Here is a 20214-nt window from a genome sequence, read left to right as displayed (position 1 = left end):
CACTATGTCTGTACTGCTTCTCAAGAATGTCCCAGGCTGTTAGAGAGAAGGCCATCTCTTTGCCACGCTGCAGAACTGTGACAAATGTATAATAAAGCCTCCCAGTTGCTCGAGATATACCTACACCACATATCCAGAAGCACATCCCCACAGCCTTTTTCTCGAGGAAGTTCCACTGAGCCCAATCCCATCTGGAATGAAGAGTGCTCAAGGGCATTTTGGAGAAAGTGTCATTCATTTGTATTCTGACACTTTCTCATTTAACAGACTCTTAAGTCAGATGTATGTATTTTTGCACATTTCTTCTCTATCCTTCTCTTATTGTGGTGTGAAGTTTTGTTAATAAGCCTGGGAATAGAAGAGGAAAGGCAGCATGTAAAATGTTGTAAAAATCAAAAGAGTTTGAGCCCAAACTCTTGATGTGGGCACTTGTTTGCAGGAGAAGGACGCAACCAATGTAAGCAAAGCTCCTTGATGCTTAAACTTCAGTGAGAAGAAAACAAATCACAAACACAGTCTTAAGGATGGTCAGGTCCAGGCCGAGAGCAGTCTGGGGATTTTCAGTTTCAACCTTTTCCAAAAGGTGTCACTCTAAGGCTGCAGTGGGGAGGTGGGAGGGAGGAAGAGATAGAAATGTCAGATAAGGGTAATTGGAAAAATAAGATTAGTAGTCCTTGTTTTAACAGATCCTTCAGCCTCCAGCATCACTGTCAGAGAAGTTGCTGCTGCTGAGGAGGGGGTTTAAGCGTTTATCTTCACTTTTTGATCTCAGGGTGACCTTCTGTGCCCAGAGTTGAGCTGGGCCAAGTCCAGCTATTCCCACAGGACCAATTCACATTCCAGATTTGCTGCAACCTGGGATGTGGGGGTTTCATTGGCTCTGTGTTCTGGTGCAAACTGAAAACTACCATCCTCTTGCACTCAGGATGGAATGAAGACAGGAAACCAGGATGGATGGTGGAGCCTAACTCAGAAGAGCCTGTCTGTTTTTAAAATATAGCTTTAAAAATTCCAAATCATTAACACAAAATACACACCAACTCCATGCTGACATATAATTTAAGGGGAAAAAATAGCTTTATCAAAATATTTGAGGATCAGCTCTTGCCAAGCAAGCCTCTTGAAAAGCACAGGAAGCTGCCACGCGTCAGGAAGAGATGCATGGAACCCGGAGTGGGGTCCTGGCAGATAACTGAGAGAGAGGCTGGTTTTCAAATATTTAGTTAAACAACACAAATGTATGTGTAAGTTTAAGTCGACACATGTTAATGATTTAAGGTCTTAAACGGGTTTTTTATTTTATTGTTTTAAGGCTCCACTGTTCACTTTAAAAGATCCAATGATTTCTCCAGAGCCATGCGTAAACACTGGACGTTTTAGAAAGCCAGGTGATGACTTCATTATTCTGAAAGTGAACAGTTATGAATTATTCAAATACAGTTGAATATTTCCTGGTAACAACTATTTTAAAAGAGAGTTTTAATGATCTGCAACATAGAATGACTAATACAATCAGAAATGGACACAATTATTCAGGGTTTTTTTTCTTTTTTTGTAATTGATGAGGCCAAATCAACATCTAGTTTGAAGAAACTTTTATTATGTTCTAGATATGTAACACCAAGCCAATGTATTTTAAAAATGTAATCTTAGATATAAAATCAGAATTCCACTCTTGCCACATTGAGGACCTTTTAGGAAATTATTTTAAGTGAAACATCTGGAATATTCTAGAAGACTTCTGAGGTGGCTTTGAATCCTGTTTTCACTGAAAATGACATTTTAGCAATTAAACACCTTTTCTAATACTTTTTTCCCCAGGAAATATTATTGTCTGGTGAATTACTAATAGATGTACTTCTAGAAGAAGCACATGCTGTGTTAAATAGAGACAAGTGGGTTGCTTTCCTGCTGGACTGTCAAAAGCTTTTATTGTCTCTTAATTACTGTGATTCTCCAACTAGCATTTTTCTAAAGAATGGGACCACAGGGCCTCCTCCAGCCAGGGCTACCACCTGCACTTCCCCAGGCTACTTGAGTTGCCTGCCTTAGGGAGGCCAGTCACAGTGCCTAGTGCAGGATGGGCTGTTGTTTTATTCTTTTGCACCACCCAGTACTTTTCTTTAAAATCACAATTGTGATTAAGTAATTTGTTGATTCCCAACTTCCCTGTGGAAACCCTTCTGAAGCCAGACCTGTGGCTAGTGTCCAGCAGAGTGCCTGGCATGTGGGAGATGCCCAGCAAGGTGGTAGAATGAAGGAAGGGAGTGTGTATCTCCCAGGTCCCAGGACAGAGCCTGTGGAATGCATAGCAGGACTAAAAGCCACATGCTTCTGTGCCAGCGCAGAACCTGAGACATCTTTTTTGTGTCTCTGTGAAACTCACAAGTTCCTGGGTTCTCCAGGCAGCTGCTGAGGTGGCAGCGAACACAGGGCCTCCATCCTTTCAGGAGCCAAGTAACTGAGTCCCCTCGTCCCCATAGCAAACAGAAGGTGCTTGAAGCAAACAGAGAGCAAGAACTTGAAGGGCATTTATTGAGGATGGTGAAGGGACCACTGATTTATGGGGTAGGAAAGTATCAAGTTTGGACTTACACTTCATTCATCATTGCACTAAGTGGGTCAAAGGAGGGTGTTTCAGAATCACGTCTTTGTGCTCCCCTTCCTCCCATTGCACAGGTATTTATTGAGTGTGGATACTGGTGCTATGTCAGGTGCTGAAGGGACTTCCAAAGAAGATGGAGATACAGTCTCTGCCCTCCAGGGATTGTAATCCAGTTGTACTATAGCAACTAAGCATAAGTATTGTGTAGAATGGGTGCAGGCAATGAAAACTGAAGGCACTCAGGTTGGGTGAAAGTAGTGTGGCTAGGAATGGGCACGTGCTGGCACCTTCCAGGGTATTAGGCAGGGTACTTGCCATGCATTATTTCACTTTACACTTATGTCAATCCTGTGTGGCTGCTTCTGCCCCCTCTCCACTTTATAGGGGAGGATCTGTAGGCTTAGAGAGGTCAGTAATGTCTAGGGTTCCCAGACTTGGCTGCACTTTGGAATCACCTGGATCTTTAATAAAATACAGATGCCTGGCTCCCACCCTCAAATATTTTGATTTAATTAGGAGCAGTGTGACCACGGCATCAACATTTTTAAAAGCTTCCCAAGGGATTCTAACGTACAGCAAAGTTTCGGAAACATTGGGTTAAGACTGGCCTGAGGTCAGAGATCTTATAGGTGGAACCAAAACTTGACCCAGATCTGACTGCTTCTAGAGCTCCAGCTTTTGATCACTGCAAGCTGTGAAGGAGGTCAGGTGTAGACAGGGCCTTAAAGAATGGGCAGTTTTGGTAAGCAGAGGAGTGAATATAGGGCAGTCCAGGGGTATATGTGCATGTGTATGTGTGGTTGAGCATTGGTGAATGGAGCAATAGGCAGACATAGATGGGCTGAATACTTACTGGGCACTGCATTAATAAGAGCTGACACTTCTGTGGCACTACTGAGTACTAGGCATTGTGCTGAGAGCGTTGCCCATGTGAACCCATTTAATCATCATAAAAACCCTTTGAGCTAAGTTATGTTATTAGCTCCATTTCACAAGAGGTACTTGAGGCTCAGAGTTTTGTAATTCATTGTTTAGCTGCCACTTACACGTGAGAACATGTGGTACTTGATTTTCTCCTTCTGAGTTAGTTTGTGTAGGATAATGGCCTCCAGCTCCATCCTTGTTGCTGCAAAGGACCTGATTTCCTTCTTTTTTATAAAGCAGGGAGGGAAGAAGGGGGATGAAGTTTGAAGAAGTACCTATTGGGTATAATGTTCAATATTTGGGTGATGGGTACACATAGAAGCCCAATTCCCACATGCAGTATACCTATGTAATAAACATGCATATGTATCCCCTAAAGCTAACATTTTTTAAAAAGTCAATTCTATTCTTATATTGTCCCCAAATAATCCGTATTCTGGGCATTTTAATATAATTTGAGTAAAAATTACTATAACCTAATTTTCACATAGCAATGGTAATAATTAATACATATTTAAAGCAAATTTTGCCTCTGAGTTTAGTTGAGAAACCTAGAAAATTTTGTCTAGGTTCTTTCATGAAGGTAAACAGTTTATTCTATAATTTTGTAATAGTCCTTATTGAATATTATTTATTAAATGTAAATACTATTTTATTTTTCTCACATGAAATCAATTTTTCCACCTGGGAAAAAAAGTTATAATTTACTTAGAGTGAATTTATACATCTAGTAAGTGGCAGTCTAGCTCCTGAATTATGTTTCTAAGTCACTATGCTGCTCCGCCTCTTGTGTTAAGAATATACTAAGTGTTTTCATCTTTGCCAGGCTCAGCACTAAGAGCTCTACAATCATTGCTTCATATAATATTGGAAGTACTATTGTTACAGATGATCGGGCAAAGCCGTGTCCTCACTTAGGGGTAAGGGTAGAGACAGAGGCTAGGGATACACACATGAGCATGTGTATATATATGTATGCATGCAAAATTATGTTCAACCTTATTATACATGTGGGAGGGGAAGCGACCTGAGCTTGGGGTGTCAAAAGTAATGATAGAAGGGAATGATGGATTCAAGAAATATTTCCAAAATAGAACTCTAGGAGTTGGTGATGAATGGAAAGTAAAAGAGGAAGGAGAAGATAAATGTGGCTCTGAGGTCTTAAACATGAATGACTGAGAAAAGGTCAGGGCCTTGGACCAAAATGGTGGATGTGTTAGGGAGCGGCAAGTTGGGAGGGTGAGGACAGGTGATAGGGGTTTGGGTTAGGCAGGTGTATATGGATCAAGAGTTGGATTTTGGTCATCCTCAGTTTAAAGTAATATTAGGACATCCAGATGGAAGTGATCAACAGGTGGTTAGGTACATGTGAAAGACGTCAAGTGAGGAAAAAGGAGATAAGGTTTGGAGAGGTATCTACGTAGAGGTGAGAACTGCGGAGACAGACCTCATTGCATTCCCTGTATTTCTATGTGGATGGTGGAAATGCCTCTAGGACGGAGTCACAAGGAGAAAGACCCAGTTATGGGCTGCAGGAAGATGAGTAATTTGCAAAATAAACAGGGGAACAGGTTCCTAAGTGTCTTAGTCCATTTGGGCTACTCTAACAAAATACCATAGAGTAGGTGGCTTATACATAACAGAAATGTATTTCTCACATTCTGGAGGCTAGGAAGTCTAAGACCAAGGTGCCAGCATGGTCAGATTCTGGTGAGAGCCCTCTCTTGGGTTGCAAACTGCTAACATCTTGCTGTTTCCCTACATGGTGAAAGGGAATATACAAACTCCCTTAGGCTTCTTTCATAAGGTCACTAATTCCATATAGGAGGGCTCTGCCCCCGTGACCTAATCACTTCCCAAAGTCCTCACCCCTTAATGCTGTCATCTTAGGGGTTAGGATTTCAACATATGAATTGTGGGGGTACATAAAGTTTCAGACCATAACACTAAGAGAAGCATCAGTTTCAGGAAGATGAGGAGTGGATAGAGCACTGCTCACACATTAAAATTGTATTTCTAAAAGACAATTTAATTACAAAAGAAAAATGCTCATTTATCAGTTATATACAAAATTATGTATATATTTATATGTAGCATCTCAATTATGTATACACAAATACATAGAGAAATTATAACAATGTTTATAATGTTTACCTCTAGGTGGTGGGATTTGGGAGAATCTTAACTAAAAATGGTGTTATTATTTAATCTTAAGAAGAAAGATTTCATCCATTTTCATACCTGGATCTTTCATATTTTTTACAATGAATATACTTTATTCTTTTTTTTTTCTTTGAGACAGGATCTCACTCTGTCACCCAGCCTGGAGTGCAGTGGCATAATACAGCTCATTGCAGTTTTGACCTCCCAGGCTCAGGTGATCCCCTTACCTCAGCCCCCTAGGGTAGCTGGGACTATAGGTGCATATCACCAAGCCTGGCTACATTTTTTTTGGTACTTTTTGTAGGGATAGAGTTTTGCTATGTTGCCCAGCCTGGTCTCAAACTCCTGGGGTCACCATTTGTGATCAAGTGATCCACTGGCCCTGGCCTCCCAAAGTTTTGGGATTACAGGTATAAGCCACTGTGCCTGGCCACACTTTATTCTTATTATCAGAAAAAAAATTAATTTCTTGGTATCAGAAGAAGAGGAATAAATGCCTTATAGGCTACATCATCTCACTTAATGTGCCCACAATCATCTGATAGGCAAGCAATAGGGTTCCCTATTTACCTTTTGAGGTAAATGTGGATGAGGAAATGGAAGCTGAGAAAGATGAGGAGCTCATCTCACTCACACCATAATAATGCCATGGTTCTAATCTGGTGATGAAGACACAAACTACATATATACAATCAGTCAGTTAAAATGGTATTTCAAAGAAGGGATAGAGACTTGGGGATGTGTTTAGCTGTGCAAACTACACATTAAGAAAAGACATTTGGCAAGAAGGGAGTTACTTGTGGCCTGCAAGAGTAGAAATACCATGTGACAGCAAGAATAACAAGCACTTTCCTCTTGATGAGAGATGACTGTGGTGGGGAGATGGAGGCAGGCATAGAGAACTTGATAAGAATCAGGCAGTTGGCTCACGCCTGTAATCCCAGCACTTTGGGAGGCCAAGGCGGGTGGATCACGAGTTCAGGAGATTGAGACCATCCTGGTCAACATGGTGAAACCCCGTCTCTACTAAAAATACAAAAATTAGCTGGGTGTGGTGGCATGCGCCTATAATCCCAGCTACTCGGGAGGCTGAGGCAGAGATTGCAGTGAGCCGAAATCATGCCACTGCACTTTAGCCTGGTGACAGAGCAAGACTCCGTCTCAAAAAAAAGAAAAAAAAAAAAAAAAGAATCAGACAGTTCATCAGTGAAGATAGGCCAGGTTATGCTGGGAGTAACCACCCCCAATCTCAGTGGGGAAGCACAACAAGGTTTATATTTTGCCTATGTGATGTGGGTTTGCCCTGGGCTTCATTGTGGTCACTCGAGGACTCAGGCTGAAGATGATGTCGTCTGAAACTTGCTTCCACGGTCACCATGGCAGGGAAAGGGTAACGCTGGAGTTGAACGCTACCATTTAAATGTTTCTACCTGGAAATGACAGTGGTTTTAATTGGCCAAAGCCACAGCCAATTCGAAGGGTGAGGGGAAATGTAGTCCTACCACGTGCCTGTAAGAAAGGGAACTAGGATATTGTGAAACCACCCTAATGATCACCACACCAGGGGACATATTTTTTGCTTTCTAAGGCTCTTGTTTTGGCAGCAAAGGAAACAGCTTTCAGGTCTCTAGAATATTAAACACAGGAAGAACTCATGGGCATCATCTAGGAAACTGAGATTCCAAGGGTATAATGATTGTTTGCAAAAAGTCACAGAGAGAAACAGTGGTCATGCTAAGACTAGAAGGATGTATTCTGAGGCCAGTGCCCCACATGGTCCTCGGTGTGCAATACTCACTGTCCAGGGCCACACAAATTAGGAAGAGTGAGGAGCTTGGCCTGGGAACTTATTTTAAAACTCTGCTTTCAAGGTGTTGAGAGGAGCATTTTCGTCTCATCTGATACTAGCATTTACTGATGTTTGAGGCCAGTGGCATCTCCATCACTTACAACTCTGGATTATGTCTCCCAGGTGCCTAGGTTTCTCCATGTGCTTGTTGCTGAAATGGCTGGAGCAGCCTGAAATCATTAGGTTAAAGTGTCATTTAAAGTTGGGTTAATGTAGAACTAGCTAGTGTTTGCCCTAAGTGGTCCGGTGGCAGGTGATCTAAGACTTGGAAACCCAGCTGAATAACTCCGTGTCTACAGATTGCAGATAGGTCAGCTTCGATGAATGAGAGAGATTGGACAAATGAGAATAATGGAGACCTCCCACTCCTCTGAAATCAATATTATGTTTGAAATAAAGAACGATTTATGACAGAAAAGGAATCATGAGGACACAGACCATCTCATATGGAGGGTCAGGCAGACTATCTGAATTGGCATATGGAATGATCATAATTCTGAGTTTTTGGGGGTCACTGCTATTGGGTGTATCAAAAATAGAAAAAGGGAGGAAAACTTAAAACTCTGCTTTAACTTCATCACATATTGCTTTGGGTTTCTAGTCATATTTGTGATGTTCTGTGAACTTATATGAGAAACTAAAAAGTTTATTAATACTTTTTAAACTATAGATTTGTAAAGTTAAAGAGTAATGCAATTTACAGTTAAATAGGGGTGGTTTTGTCACTTTCATAGGTCGTTCTTTATATTCCTTGCTTTTTAAACTCTTTTTGGTTTTGGCTTTGATTTAAATTACATGATCATTAAATTTCCTCTTTTTATCAGGGCAAAATGAAGGGTTTTCTAAATCTTAAAAGCATGTAATTTACCTTGGATGTAAACTATAATGCTTATTCTGAATAAATTCCATGTAAAACTGCAGAAATTGTGTAGAAAGTCTTTATGAATTGGAACTTAACATGTCATTGACACATTTTGAAGGGCGTTCTGTTGACTTTAGTGATGGATGAGCCTATTCTGCCAAGTTCAGCTGGAAGGAGTGTTTTAGAAAGCCAAACATCAACTCGAATCTAGAAACTTCCTGGAATCATGATTTTGGATCAGCAGGGTGGACACAGCCTACATCTGTGCAAGGGATGGCATTTTACCAGCTTGCTCCACGGAAGTCTTTGGAACGGAACCATAAACACCAGCCTTTTTTGTTGTGCGTTGCCTTTTAAAAGTCCCCAAAGGTTTGGGGAGGATAAGGCTTTGCCTCAGGGCTCCCGGGTCTCATTTTTTGGGACCTGGCTGAAAACCCTGGATATTTGATAGTCTGGCTTATTTCTATGGTGTATTAGCACCCTATAAAAGTTACATGTCATTTATTTCAAGTTTAGAACCCTCTCAAACTTCAGGGGCAAACCAAACTTGAACCTTTTGTGGCTGGAATTCTGTTTACCTTTGGCCAAACCTTGCTTCCTGACTGTAAGGCTGGGAGGTGAGGTGAGAGGGACTCCTGAGGCTCCCTGGACATCGAATAGCTTTTACCAAACACGGCTTTGATAGGTTAAAATGTGACCGAATTTGAAACACGTAGATTCTTTCTGTCAAAGTACTCTGGGGCCTACACACAGAAGTATATTGTGCTGGGCAAAATGCCTTTTGAGTGTTGCCTTCCTTCAGTGGTGAGGAAGTATCTGAGACTTTTGCCAAACAGAGGTTGAAATTGGGTCAAGCCATTCACCCCCAATTCTAATAAATACATTAAATAGTTTTTATAAAGGTTATTGGGTAATCCAATTGAACAAGGACCTTGGAGAAATTTGGACATTTCTTGTGTTTGAAACATTTTTTTAAGGATTTTTGTTCTGTTTTGTTTTAATTTTTTATTTCCATAGGTTTTGGGGGAACAGGTGATATTTAGTTACATGAGTAAGCTCTTTAGTGGTGATTTGTGAGATTTTGGTGCAACCATCACCCGAGCAGTATACACTGAACCCAATGTGTAGTCTTTTATTACTCAACCTCCTCCCAGCTTTTCCCCACAACTCCCCAGAGTCCATTATGTCATTCTTAGGTGTTTGCATCCTCATAGTTTCAATGACAAAGAAAGAAAGGGCTCCAAGACACAGCGGCCCAGTTTGAGGATCCCTATGATTCCTTTGTGTTTATTCTTGGAACACAGGCTAGCAAGGGATGTCTTGTGCTTGAATGAAGGAGAAATAACACACAGAGCTCCATGTGCCTTTCAGATAGAGGAACTGATGAATGCACTGGAGAAGACCAGACAGGAACTGGATGCCACCAAAGCACGCCTCGCCTCCACACAGCAGTCCCTGGCCGAAAAAGAAGCGCACTTGGCCAACCTCCGGATTGAGAGGAGGAAACAGCTGGAGGAGATCCTGGAGATGAAGTGAGCACCCATTGTTGCTTTTGTAGCCTCTCTCTTCTAGCCTCTCTTGAAAGTGGGAAAGGGGAAGGGCTAGAGAAGATGAAGAAAGAGCTCAGAGAAAGAATAATTTAGCTCACACTTGCCTGGTCATTTCTGAAAGTACGTTTCTTATGTTTTAATTGTAACTTTGGTGTCTCCGTTTGCACATTTCTCACATCTGTCACTGAAAAAAATATAGATCCAGCTCTAGATTTTGGGCGTCTGTGTTTTGTGGATGGTGCTGGGATTCATAGATCTGTTGGAAAGGTCTGAGCCAGCCAAGAGACGGAGGCCTCGTTAAGCACAATGGTAATTTGAGCACTGCTCAGAGTAAACTGGAAACTTTTCCGAGGAGGTATTTCCTAATTGTGACTATAACTTTGCTAATTATATTCTTTTCACTTGTGTACAATGCCTGGTTTGTGTTGGCTCTTGCAGAGTCTCAAGGTTGGCACCTCTTTGTTTAGAAAGTGAAACTCTGATTTGCTGGGCTTATAAAAATAGGTTGGAAATCCCACATCCCTGCCACACCCCACCCAGGTGGGGGCTTGGGAAGCTAAATCAGGGAGATTGGATTGGAACTAATCACTTCCTTTGATTTAATCAATGACGTGGGGCTGAGTGCTGGGAAATGGTTGTCCTGTGGTCCTGTGACACACCCACCTACACCTCACTCTTATTTCATTCTCACAATGAAAGAGCATCATCACGGAACAACATAGAAAAGAAAATCACTGAGAGATTTTCATAAATATCAATTGCAATAGGTCTGTTTGTAAAGAACTAGTCAACAAGGAGCATCTCTGTGTTTTTAAATGAAATAATCACTAAGTTATAATTTAAATCGAACTTCCCTCCACAATAAGGGGAAACATACATAATTACGGCATCTTAAGCCTGTAACACAGACTTTGAAATTGGTGGCTAGGTATGTAAGTGACCTTATGGTGACCCAGCAAGCCTTACATATGGTTAGCATTAAACGCAGAAAGCTTAAATCATGGAAATCATGGAATGAAATAGTTTGAAGGATTTAATAATGAGGACAAAACATTTATTCCTCATCAACTACCTCAGTTTCTCCAAGACCAAAGAATAAGTAGGGTTTTTTTTCCACATATAAACTAGCATTTTTTCTAATCAAATATAATATGATAAAAACAGGTATTATTATATTCAGTTCAGAGTTGAGGGAGCTGAGACTCAGAGAGATTCACATAATTTGCTTAAGGCCATCTGGCCACGACAAAACCAGTTTTCTACCTCAAGCTCCATTTCTGCTACCTAATTTTCTCGAGGAATTTATGTGAACTCATTAAGACTGGAACTTCTGTCTGTTTGAGTCACTGTAGTCATCATGCTGATGAGAGCAGTGCCAGGCACATGGGAGGTGCTCAGTGATTGTTTGCTGCCCACGACAGTGTCTTGAATATGATAGGTGCTCAGTGGTTTGTTGAGTGAGTGACTAGATTGAATACTGGAGACTGAATTTGATGTAGCTAAGAAGAAAAGTATTTTAAGTATCTGTGATATTATCACCTTCATCAATAATTTATTAACACTGTTGAAAGGATACATGTTTATAAGCACAGCATACATAAAATCTTGATGTTTGCCAATATTTACTGTTGTTTAAAAGATTAACTTATGTAATTAGTTGTGGAATATGTGTATGAATTTAAATGACACCCAGAAAAATTATTACTGTCAATATGTGTATAAACACTCAGCTGAGAAAGACCAAAAGTATAGTGTAGTATTAAATAATTGAAGAAACAGCAATATGCAAAATGGAAAGTCCATTTATGAATATATTCATGTTAGAATCTAAAGTTATGTCTTTTTATAATGTCTATATACAAAGTTCATAAAATGGTTTATTTGAGAAAGTTTCCATCTTGCTGATATTAACCAATAAAACTTCATTTCCTAGAAAACAAGGTAGAATGTTATGATTTATACAAGAATAGAGAAAGATTTTAGAATTACATATACTTCCACCTTCATTTTGGATTTGATTTTTGAATGGAGGTTAAAAATACTGAAATTCAACTTATGACTTAGTTTTACCCTTGAAAAATTTAGCATATTTTTTTTGCATTTTACTTTCCATAATAAATGTAGTATAGAATAAAAATAATTTATTAACAATAGCTAATGCTAGTATTAGTGCATTAGCAATATGAGTCCATTGATTCAATCAGCCTGTATTCTTTTCTGTTCACCTGTCTCTCCTCTTCCTCTCTGTGTGTTATGTGTCAAGTCCAGCCTAGTTTTTCTCCTTGTTTTCCAACTGTTCTCAAGTTAACTCTCCATCTCCTGAAGTGATTTATTATGCCATTATAAAGAAATTTTAATTACTTCCTGTTTATAAAAAGAGCATATACTTTCAACATTTTGAGAGAACAAGTAATGGTGAAGTATACTGGTTTGTGAGTCATCAGACCCCGGGTGGAATCCTGTTGCTTCCACCTGGTGGCTGTGTGACTCGGGAGAAATACCCTTAACCTCACGAAACTTCCAGTTTCCTCCCGTAATGACTTGAATGGGAGTGGTTGTGAGGAGGGGTTCTCAGCAGAGGGCTTGGCACACAGAAAATGATATATGTATGCAAATAGCACTATCAGCCAATGAAAATATGTCCTTTGTTTAGTATACTTTGTGAAGAGTATCATTTATCTAAAATTTGGATTTATTTTTCTAAAACATATAAACTTTTTCCATGTGTATGTTTTCCCACTTAACTTCATGGTGTCAGATAGCACCTAACTAAGACCTCTTTTGGTGAATTGCCACATTATTGCTGAAGTGCTTAATCTGCTGCCACTGCAAAATAAATACAAAATTCCTGTGTTAATTCCTTTGGTGAAAGTAACAAAGCCCTGCTTCATTAAACCTGATATGGACCCTATTCACCATTTAACTGGCCTAGAAGCCCAACCTGTGGGCTTCTGCCCTGGGACTATGGGAGGACTCAGATACAGGGCAAGTATATTGACTGAGATCCTCAACTAGAGGCACCAGCCTCTTGGGCTGTTCAAGTTCGCCACTGGTTTGTTCAATCACAGTGTTTAAGCTGAATTGACAGACGGGTTACTTGACATTGATTGAGTCCACGTAAGTTCATGGGAACAGTCAGATGGGTATTATCATTGTTGGTGAATTGTTAGCATCTGTGCCAAGCATTGTTGGTTTTTCATTCAACCGGCACCCATCATCTTTAGACAGGCATCTTTATGTCAGGTCGACCCAGTTTCCAAACCCTGGTGGGAAGGGAGAGGCTATGTGGTATTAGAGGGAAGAGGGGTGGGGCTGTGAGTCAAGAGAAAGGAACTGTGATCTCATAGCTCATTTCTGTCTCACCCCATAACATTAAACATCACTCTCTGGTTGCCTCAGTTTTCTCTTCAGTAAAATGGAGGTGGTAATACCTGCCCTGCTTACTCTATAGAACTCTTATAGGGATAAGATTTCTTTTTTAAAGTAGCAAACTAAAATTAGTATAAACCAGCACATGTGAAAGTGCTTTGAAACCTAAAAGGGGCTTTTGAAATAAGAGGTGGTATCTGTTAAATTCATTGCAAACCAAACCAAATGGCACAGAGTTTTAGAATGGGAAAGCAACTGGGTCCAACCTCCCAGCCTGCACAAGCCAGTCTCCCATTCACAGGATTACTCATAAGGAATTCACCAGGCCCTGGTGAACACCATTCCCATGGCAGGCCATGGGCTCACAAGGTGGTGGTTCACGTTTCATGGCTCTTACAGGTAGCTCATTTGTCCTTATGTTGAACTGAAATGTCTTTCCATTTGTCTTGGTTCTTGTTCCAGAGCTATACAGAATTTACCTGAACCCCATCCAAAGACAGATATTTGTTTAGATATTTGTTAGGTGATATTGTTCATTTTAAAGGAAAAAAGAGGCAGTATAGAGAAACAACATGAAAAAATTACTCATGATCCTAACGTGGAGAGAGAGACACTGATGGCATTTTGGTGTATACTTTTGCAAATGCTCCTTATTTTATAAAGAAAATTGGACTGTACTTGCATATTTTGCAAGTCCCTCTTCTTTTGTGAATGTGAACAACCTTCTATGTTGCAAACATAGGATTGTATTATTTTTAATTACTCAATATACTGTCATATAGGTTTACATCATTATTGGGCATCTGTCTCAGTTCCAGTGTTTTGATGAGCATTCTGCTGTTTAATTTTATTTTATTAACATATTTCTAAATACCTGTGGATTGTCAGGCTGTTGCGAGAAATAATACAAAGAGGGTTCTTATATCCTTCAACCATTTCCTTAATCGGTAACATCTTGCATAACTAAAGTACAATATCACACGAGGAAATTGATATTGGTACAATCTACCGGCCTTCTTCAAATTTCTCCAGTTTTACGTATCTATTAACATTATTCCAATTTCTCCAGTTTTACATGCACTTGTGTGTTTGTGTGTGTTTAATTATATCCACTTTTATCACATGTGTTTTGTGTCACCACCACCAACGTCAAGATGCAGAACTGTTTAATCATCACAGTGACCTCTGGTACTATCTTTTTATAGTTACATCCACTCTTAGGCTGTATAATTTTTACCCAAAGTTTTGTTTTGTGTTATATCATTTTGGGACATGTGCCACACTGACCTACATTTTCTCCTACCATTCTTCTTTAGCTTTTCTTATTTTAAATGCCGACTGGATTTAGAGTGAGTAAATATTGCCTGATTCTTCCATTGTAAAGATTTCTCATGATATGATTTTATTTTATTTACAGTGGAATTTTCTTTTAATATTGGATATTGAGAATCTGTCACATAGTAGGCACTCGAAAAGTATTTGAAAAATGAAAGGATGAATTAGTTAAAAAATGTATGAATATTCACCGATGATCTACCATGTGCTAGGTACTGTTTTAGATGAACAAACGTGACCTTGTTGAGCTTGCATTTTAGTAAAATGAGTGAAGGAAATGAATATACAAATAAGCAAAAAAATGAATAGATACATAGATAAAGTAGTTTCTTATGTAACCCAAGAGGTTTGGAATCCCACTTAGAAAGTCATTTCCTAAGGTAAGGACCCTTTTGGTTATTTGGGGCAAGAAGGGACATGGGAAGTGTGTTGTGATTTCCTGTAATCTGGGAACACTTTTAGGAACTGAGGCCAATTTGATTCAAATGGAGAGCCTTGATTGTATAGTCACCCTTTGGTATCTGTGGGTGATTGCTTCTAGGACCTCCTTTAGATACCAAAATCCACAGTTGCTGAAGTCCCTGATATAAAATGGCATAGTATTTGCATATAACCCAAGCACATCCTCCTGTATACTTTAAATCATTGTATACTTTAAATCATCTCCTGCCTACGTATACCTAATACAACGTAGATGCTATGAAAATAGTTGTTATACTTGTATTGTTTAGGAAATAGTAGAAAGAGAAAAAGTCTGTACATGTTCAGTGTAGATGCATTTTTTTCCCAAAATATTTCTGATCCGTGGTTGGTTGAATCCACAAATGTGGAACCTATGTATACAGAAGGCCAACTGTATTTTGTGTAGGATTATTTCCCTCAACATTCCTGGCTTAGTCTGTTTAGTGTTACTATAAAGGAATATTGAAGCAGGGTAATTTATAAAGAAAAATGGTTCATTTGGCTCATGGTTCTGCAGGCTGTACAAGAAGCTTGGTGCCAGTATCTGCTTCTGGTGAGGGCCTCAGGCTGCTTCACTTATGGCAGAAGGGAAAGGAAAGCTGTATGTGCAGAGATCACATAGGGAGAGAGGAAGCAAGGTGGAGATGAGGGAAAGAGCCATGCTCTTTTTAGCAATCAGCTCTTTCAGGGAAACTAGCAGAGTGAGAACTCACCCCCAAGGGAGAGGGCATTAATCTATTCAAGGGATTCACCCCACAACCCAAACACGGATCTCCCATTAGGCCCCACCTGGGATCAAGTTTCAATAGGAGTTTAGAAGGGGACAAATATTCAAACCACAGCAATACCCTTCTTCAGTCTGTTCTTTATTGGTTGGTATTCTAACTGCCGGTTATTATTCCTCTGCTGGAAGAAACTAACAGTTCCCAACCATATGTTTTCATAGTACATAATACTCATCTTTCCTTGTGTATAAGATTATTCTTTTACTTAAAATATATCCGAAACTTCTTGCTAAAACATTTCATAATGGTTCAATTTTGTTACATTTACTCATATTTAAAAGGATTTTATTAAAAGTATATTAAGAACATCATTTTATGTTTGATTTTATTAATGCCAGTTAATAAGCTTACATTCCAGTAACCAAAGCCCAATTATTTAATGTATGGCAGGTGGAGTTGAAATCTGTGGCTAAAAGAAATTGAGGGTCGTAAGATACAGTACTTAAAAATCTGTGTGCATTTGCTTGGATGATTTCAACTACTATAGTAGTTTAGTATAAAATGCTAAGTTGAATAAGGGTTTTGATAGTTGCTTAATAGTCACATTTTTTGAAATGTTTATTTTAGACTTTTGGTGGTGATTTCCTATGCTTATACAAACATTTTCAGCAGGCCCCTATGTTTTTAACTCATCTGACGATATGGTGTAATTCATCTTAATTTACTGGGTATTGTTGGGTTTTAGACATCTTCTCCAGATAGCCTCACAAGCCTTTGTATACACTGGATTATTTTAGGACATTTACAGTGAGGTAAGGCAGCAGCTTATTCGAGGGCATTATCCTGTTGGCCTCTTTGATCTAAGATCCTTTCTGAGAGAGCCACTCATTAGGTAAGTACCCTTCAAAGGAGAGCAAGGGTGCAGAAATGATAAGATCAATTTATTTTTTACTTCGTGCCAACATGAGAAAAGACAAATCACATATTTTTAGGACGGAATCCTAAGTGCCTAGCAATTTGGACAGGATAAATGGGGTCTGGGAGAACAGTTTTGAAGCCAATTGTTACTTAAAATTGATAAACTCAATAAACAAGAGGGTTGTGCTAGCCTACAGAGATATTATGGGGATTGACTGAGATTATAAATTCATGAGAAAGTGATTTTTAATCCACAAAAGGCTATACATATATTAATATGTTATTTACATCCATTACAGTTAGCATACACTAATCCTGTCTTTAATTTACAATTTGGCCTTCTCCATTCAAGAATTTCTTTTTTTTTTTTTTGCTATAATACTATTCTTTCTCTAACCAGTAGTTTATTTAGAAAAACTTTAACATGCCCAATTAAAAAAATATTAAATACTATGGTAATGTATCCTAGAATGTCCTATTTGTCATCTGTTTCTCTTTACTACCTGCTCAGTTCCGACAGGTATTTAAATCAGCTAGAACACTGTTGAAGCCTAATGAAGCTTTTTGAGTTACATGTACTGATTCAGGACAGGTAGCAGAGAGGGAAGGAATAAATGTCACAAAAAACGACTCACTCAAAATCAAGTTTGGTTTTAGCTGCAGGCAGTGACATAAATGCACAGTTGCTTACCACTCCAGATTTCTGTTTCCTTCTTTTAACTCTGAAGTTGATGGCTTATAGTCTACAGCAAAAACAAAACAAAATGACAAAAAAAACCGATGCTGAACATAAAACTTATAGTGGGTAAGTAAAACTTAACTATAAAGAAAATAACTTTAGAATAGAGGAATGTTCCAGTTAGCTTCAAATGCAAGAATCAGAAAACCCCACATTCCAGAAGCTCATACAAGTAGCTTTGTAATCACTAGGGACTCATGTTCCTTCTGTCTTGACATTTTGCCGTTTTTAGCATTTGCTTGCACCTCTTAGTGTGAGACTTCCGCTTCAGTTCCAGCTATCCAACAATCCCTGTTCCATCCATCAGAAAGCAGACATGAGAAAGAAACCTCCCTGTCCTTGAAGTTACACATCCCATCCATTGACATCTGAGTCATTTCACAGTTTATTCAATATTTGCTGAGCATCTGCTATGTGCAAGGACTGTTCTAAGCCCTAGGCACTTATCTAAGCCCTGTTCTTAGTGAACAGAAAGGACTCTATGAACAAAAATCCTCCTGTTGGTGGAGCTTATATTTTACTAGATGTGAGAACAAGTGTGGGGGAAGGGGCCCACTGGCCAGGGTTTTAAGCCACATGGTCATACTTAGCTTCAAGACCAAGCAGGGAAATGTAGCCTTTAGTTGCATTCTGGGAATCCAGTTCCAAGGAAGGAAAGGAAAGAATGGATATTAGGGGTAATTAGCAGTCTCTGACCACGTGAATGAAGTTTGAAGAAAAATAGGTCAACTGGTATGTTATGTCACTTATCAGTAAAAAACAACTTTGCAATTACACCTCTAGTCTATTCCTAATAGACATTTATTTGTATACATGTATGTTTAGTGCATATCTGAGTTCATTTCTGGGTACCATGGTTGGTAGACTGTGAGGAGGCATGTAGTGAGCAAACAAGCTGAAGTATACCTGAAGAATCTCATCGTGCTGGGGATAGCTCCACTGGTAAGGGGTATTAGGTCCAGAGAAGGCCAAGAAGACAGATGCTTCTTTTAACTATTAAATAAGTGACTGTAAGAAGAAAACTGGACTTGATTCATGCTGCCTCAGATGATTGTGCTGGAGTTGGTAGGCAAAATTTGAGAGGAGGAAGATTTTTCTTTTAGTGCAAAAGAACTCTGTAGCAGTAGGAATGGTCTCACGTGTTCTGCATGCTGCAGAGGAAATTTTCATCCCAAGTGAAAGGCAAAGGCAATCTCCAAGACCCCTCCTGTATGTAATTCCACTAAATAAATGCCCTGTCACATAGATGATACTTAGGAAATGCTGGGATCTTTTTCATTCCTTCCCTTGAGGAACTTAATTTGAATGCAGAAACTCTGCCAATAAAAAAAAAAAAGAAAAGAGAAAGAAAGAAATAAAAAGGAAAGTTACTGCGTGGTTTAGGACACTGCTCTAATACATCCACAGTAGAATTTTCCCTGAATTTTTAGGCGTTTATTTTTCGTAAAACTCTTAGGTTATTAAATATATGAGCCAAGCAGGGATGAGTTAAATTGCATGTCAGGTAGAAGTTCATCCTTGCCTTGAGGAATGTACTATCTTGGATTAAAATGTCTTCAGAGAATTAAATTAGCCCAGGCATATATACTATTCAGTGCATGCAGACTTTAGGTGATGTGATTAATATTACCAGTGAACACTTATTAAGTGCTGATTCCATGGACTAAGTACTTCATCCAGATAGTGCTGTCACCTCCTGTGAGGCAGGGAGTAATATTGCCCCATTCTGTGGATGGAGACGCTGAGGCTCATATATGTGGAACTCAAATACAAGTCTATTTGACACTATAGTTCACAGTCTTAGCCATTGAAAGCACTGTCTCCCAATGAAGAACTTGGGATATCAGTGTAAGAATTTCAAGTGTGGGAACAGTGGCACCAGTTTTCGTTAAATAGTAGAAAGCAGTGGGCAGATAGGTGCTTCTTCCCTTCTTTGGGGTAGGAGGACAGCAGGATGGGGAGGTGGTGGGAGGAAGGGGGCCTGAGGAGAACTAGTTGGAGAAGGCCTTTGAAGTTGGCTTTCTTATCTTAAAACAAAATAAGGGACACACTGTCTTCTGGCCAAAAACATGCACTGTATGTATAGTTTTAATAGTGAAAAATGTCAGTCAAAAAGGCCCTCAGCCTGGTGGTTTTTAATGGAAATACAAACATTTTCTGAGCTAGAGAAGTATAGTCTTTCAGCTTAAATAATCATAATCAGCAGTTAAATAATCTAAATGCTTGTGAATCATAGAGTTTAAATAATTCCAAGCACCATACTTCATGTTATCTCTATCCTCACAGCAGCCGCATAGGGACTAGGGAAGGTCACCCATTAAAAAAAGGGAAAAAAAATATTCAGGCCTTCCAACCTCCTAAAAGATGGCAAGTCAGAGGAGGCAGTCTTGGCCCTTTCTTTTAATCCAAGGGCAACAACATATTGAAAGAATTCTGAGCAGTACCTGATCTAATGCTGAAGGGGGCGTTGCCAGATTTAACCCCTTGAGGCGAGGGACAGGGCAGCCACATCACACAAAGAAACACTAAGGAGCTGAGAGTACAGAGGAAGCACATATCAAATCCTGAAGGAATAATTATTTATGTAATCTCAGCACTTTGGGAGGCTGAGGCCGGTGGATCACTTGAGCTCAGGAGTTCGAGACCAGTGTGGGCAATATGGCAAAACCATGTCTCTACAAAAAAATACGAAAAGTTAGCCAGGCATGGTGTT

General features: G+C 39.5%; 1 protein-coding gene across 17 annotated transcripts in view; it reads left to right on the top strand.

Moving 5' to 3' along the window:
- Positions 1–20214, top strand: part of ERC2 (ELKS/RAB6-interacting/CAST family member 2) — a 974891-nt gene that overhangs the window by 582569 nt on the left and 372108 nt on the right. For all 17 annotated transcript variants that reach the window (XR_012431280.1, XR_012431279.1, XR_012431278.1 and 14 more), the window contains one exon: positions 9775–9935. Coding sequence is in view for 9 of the 17 variants with exons in the window: in XM_015446056.3 (XP_015301542.3) it covers positions 9775–9935 (161 nt within the window). In the remaining 8 variants the exon portion in view is untranslated. The remainder of the gene's footprint in view (positions 1–9774; positions 9936–20214) is intronic.

Source organism: Macaca fascicularis, chromosome 2 (assembly GCF_037993035.2).
Source record: "Macaca fascicularis isolate 582-1 chromosome 2, T2T-MFA8v1.1".
NCBI classification, from domain to species: domain Eukaryota; kingdom Metazoa; phylum Chordata; class Mammalia; order Primates; family Cercopithecidae; genus Macaca; species Macaca fascicularis.
This window is presented reverse-complemented; position numbering and strand designations above follow the sequence as displayed.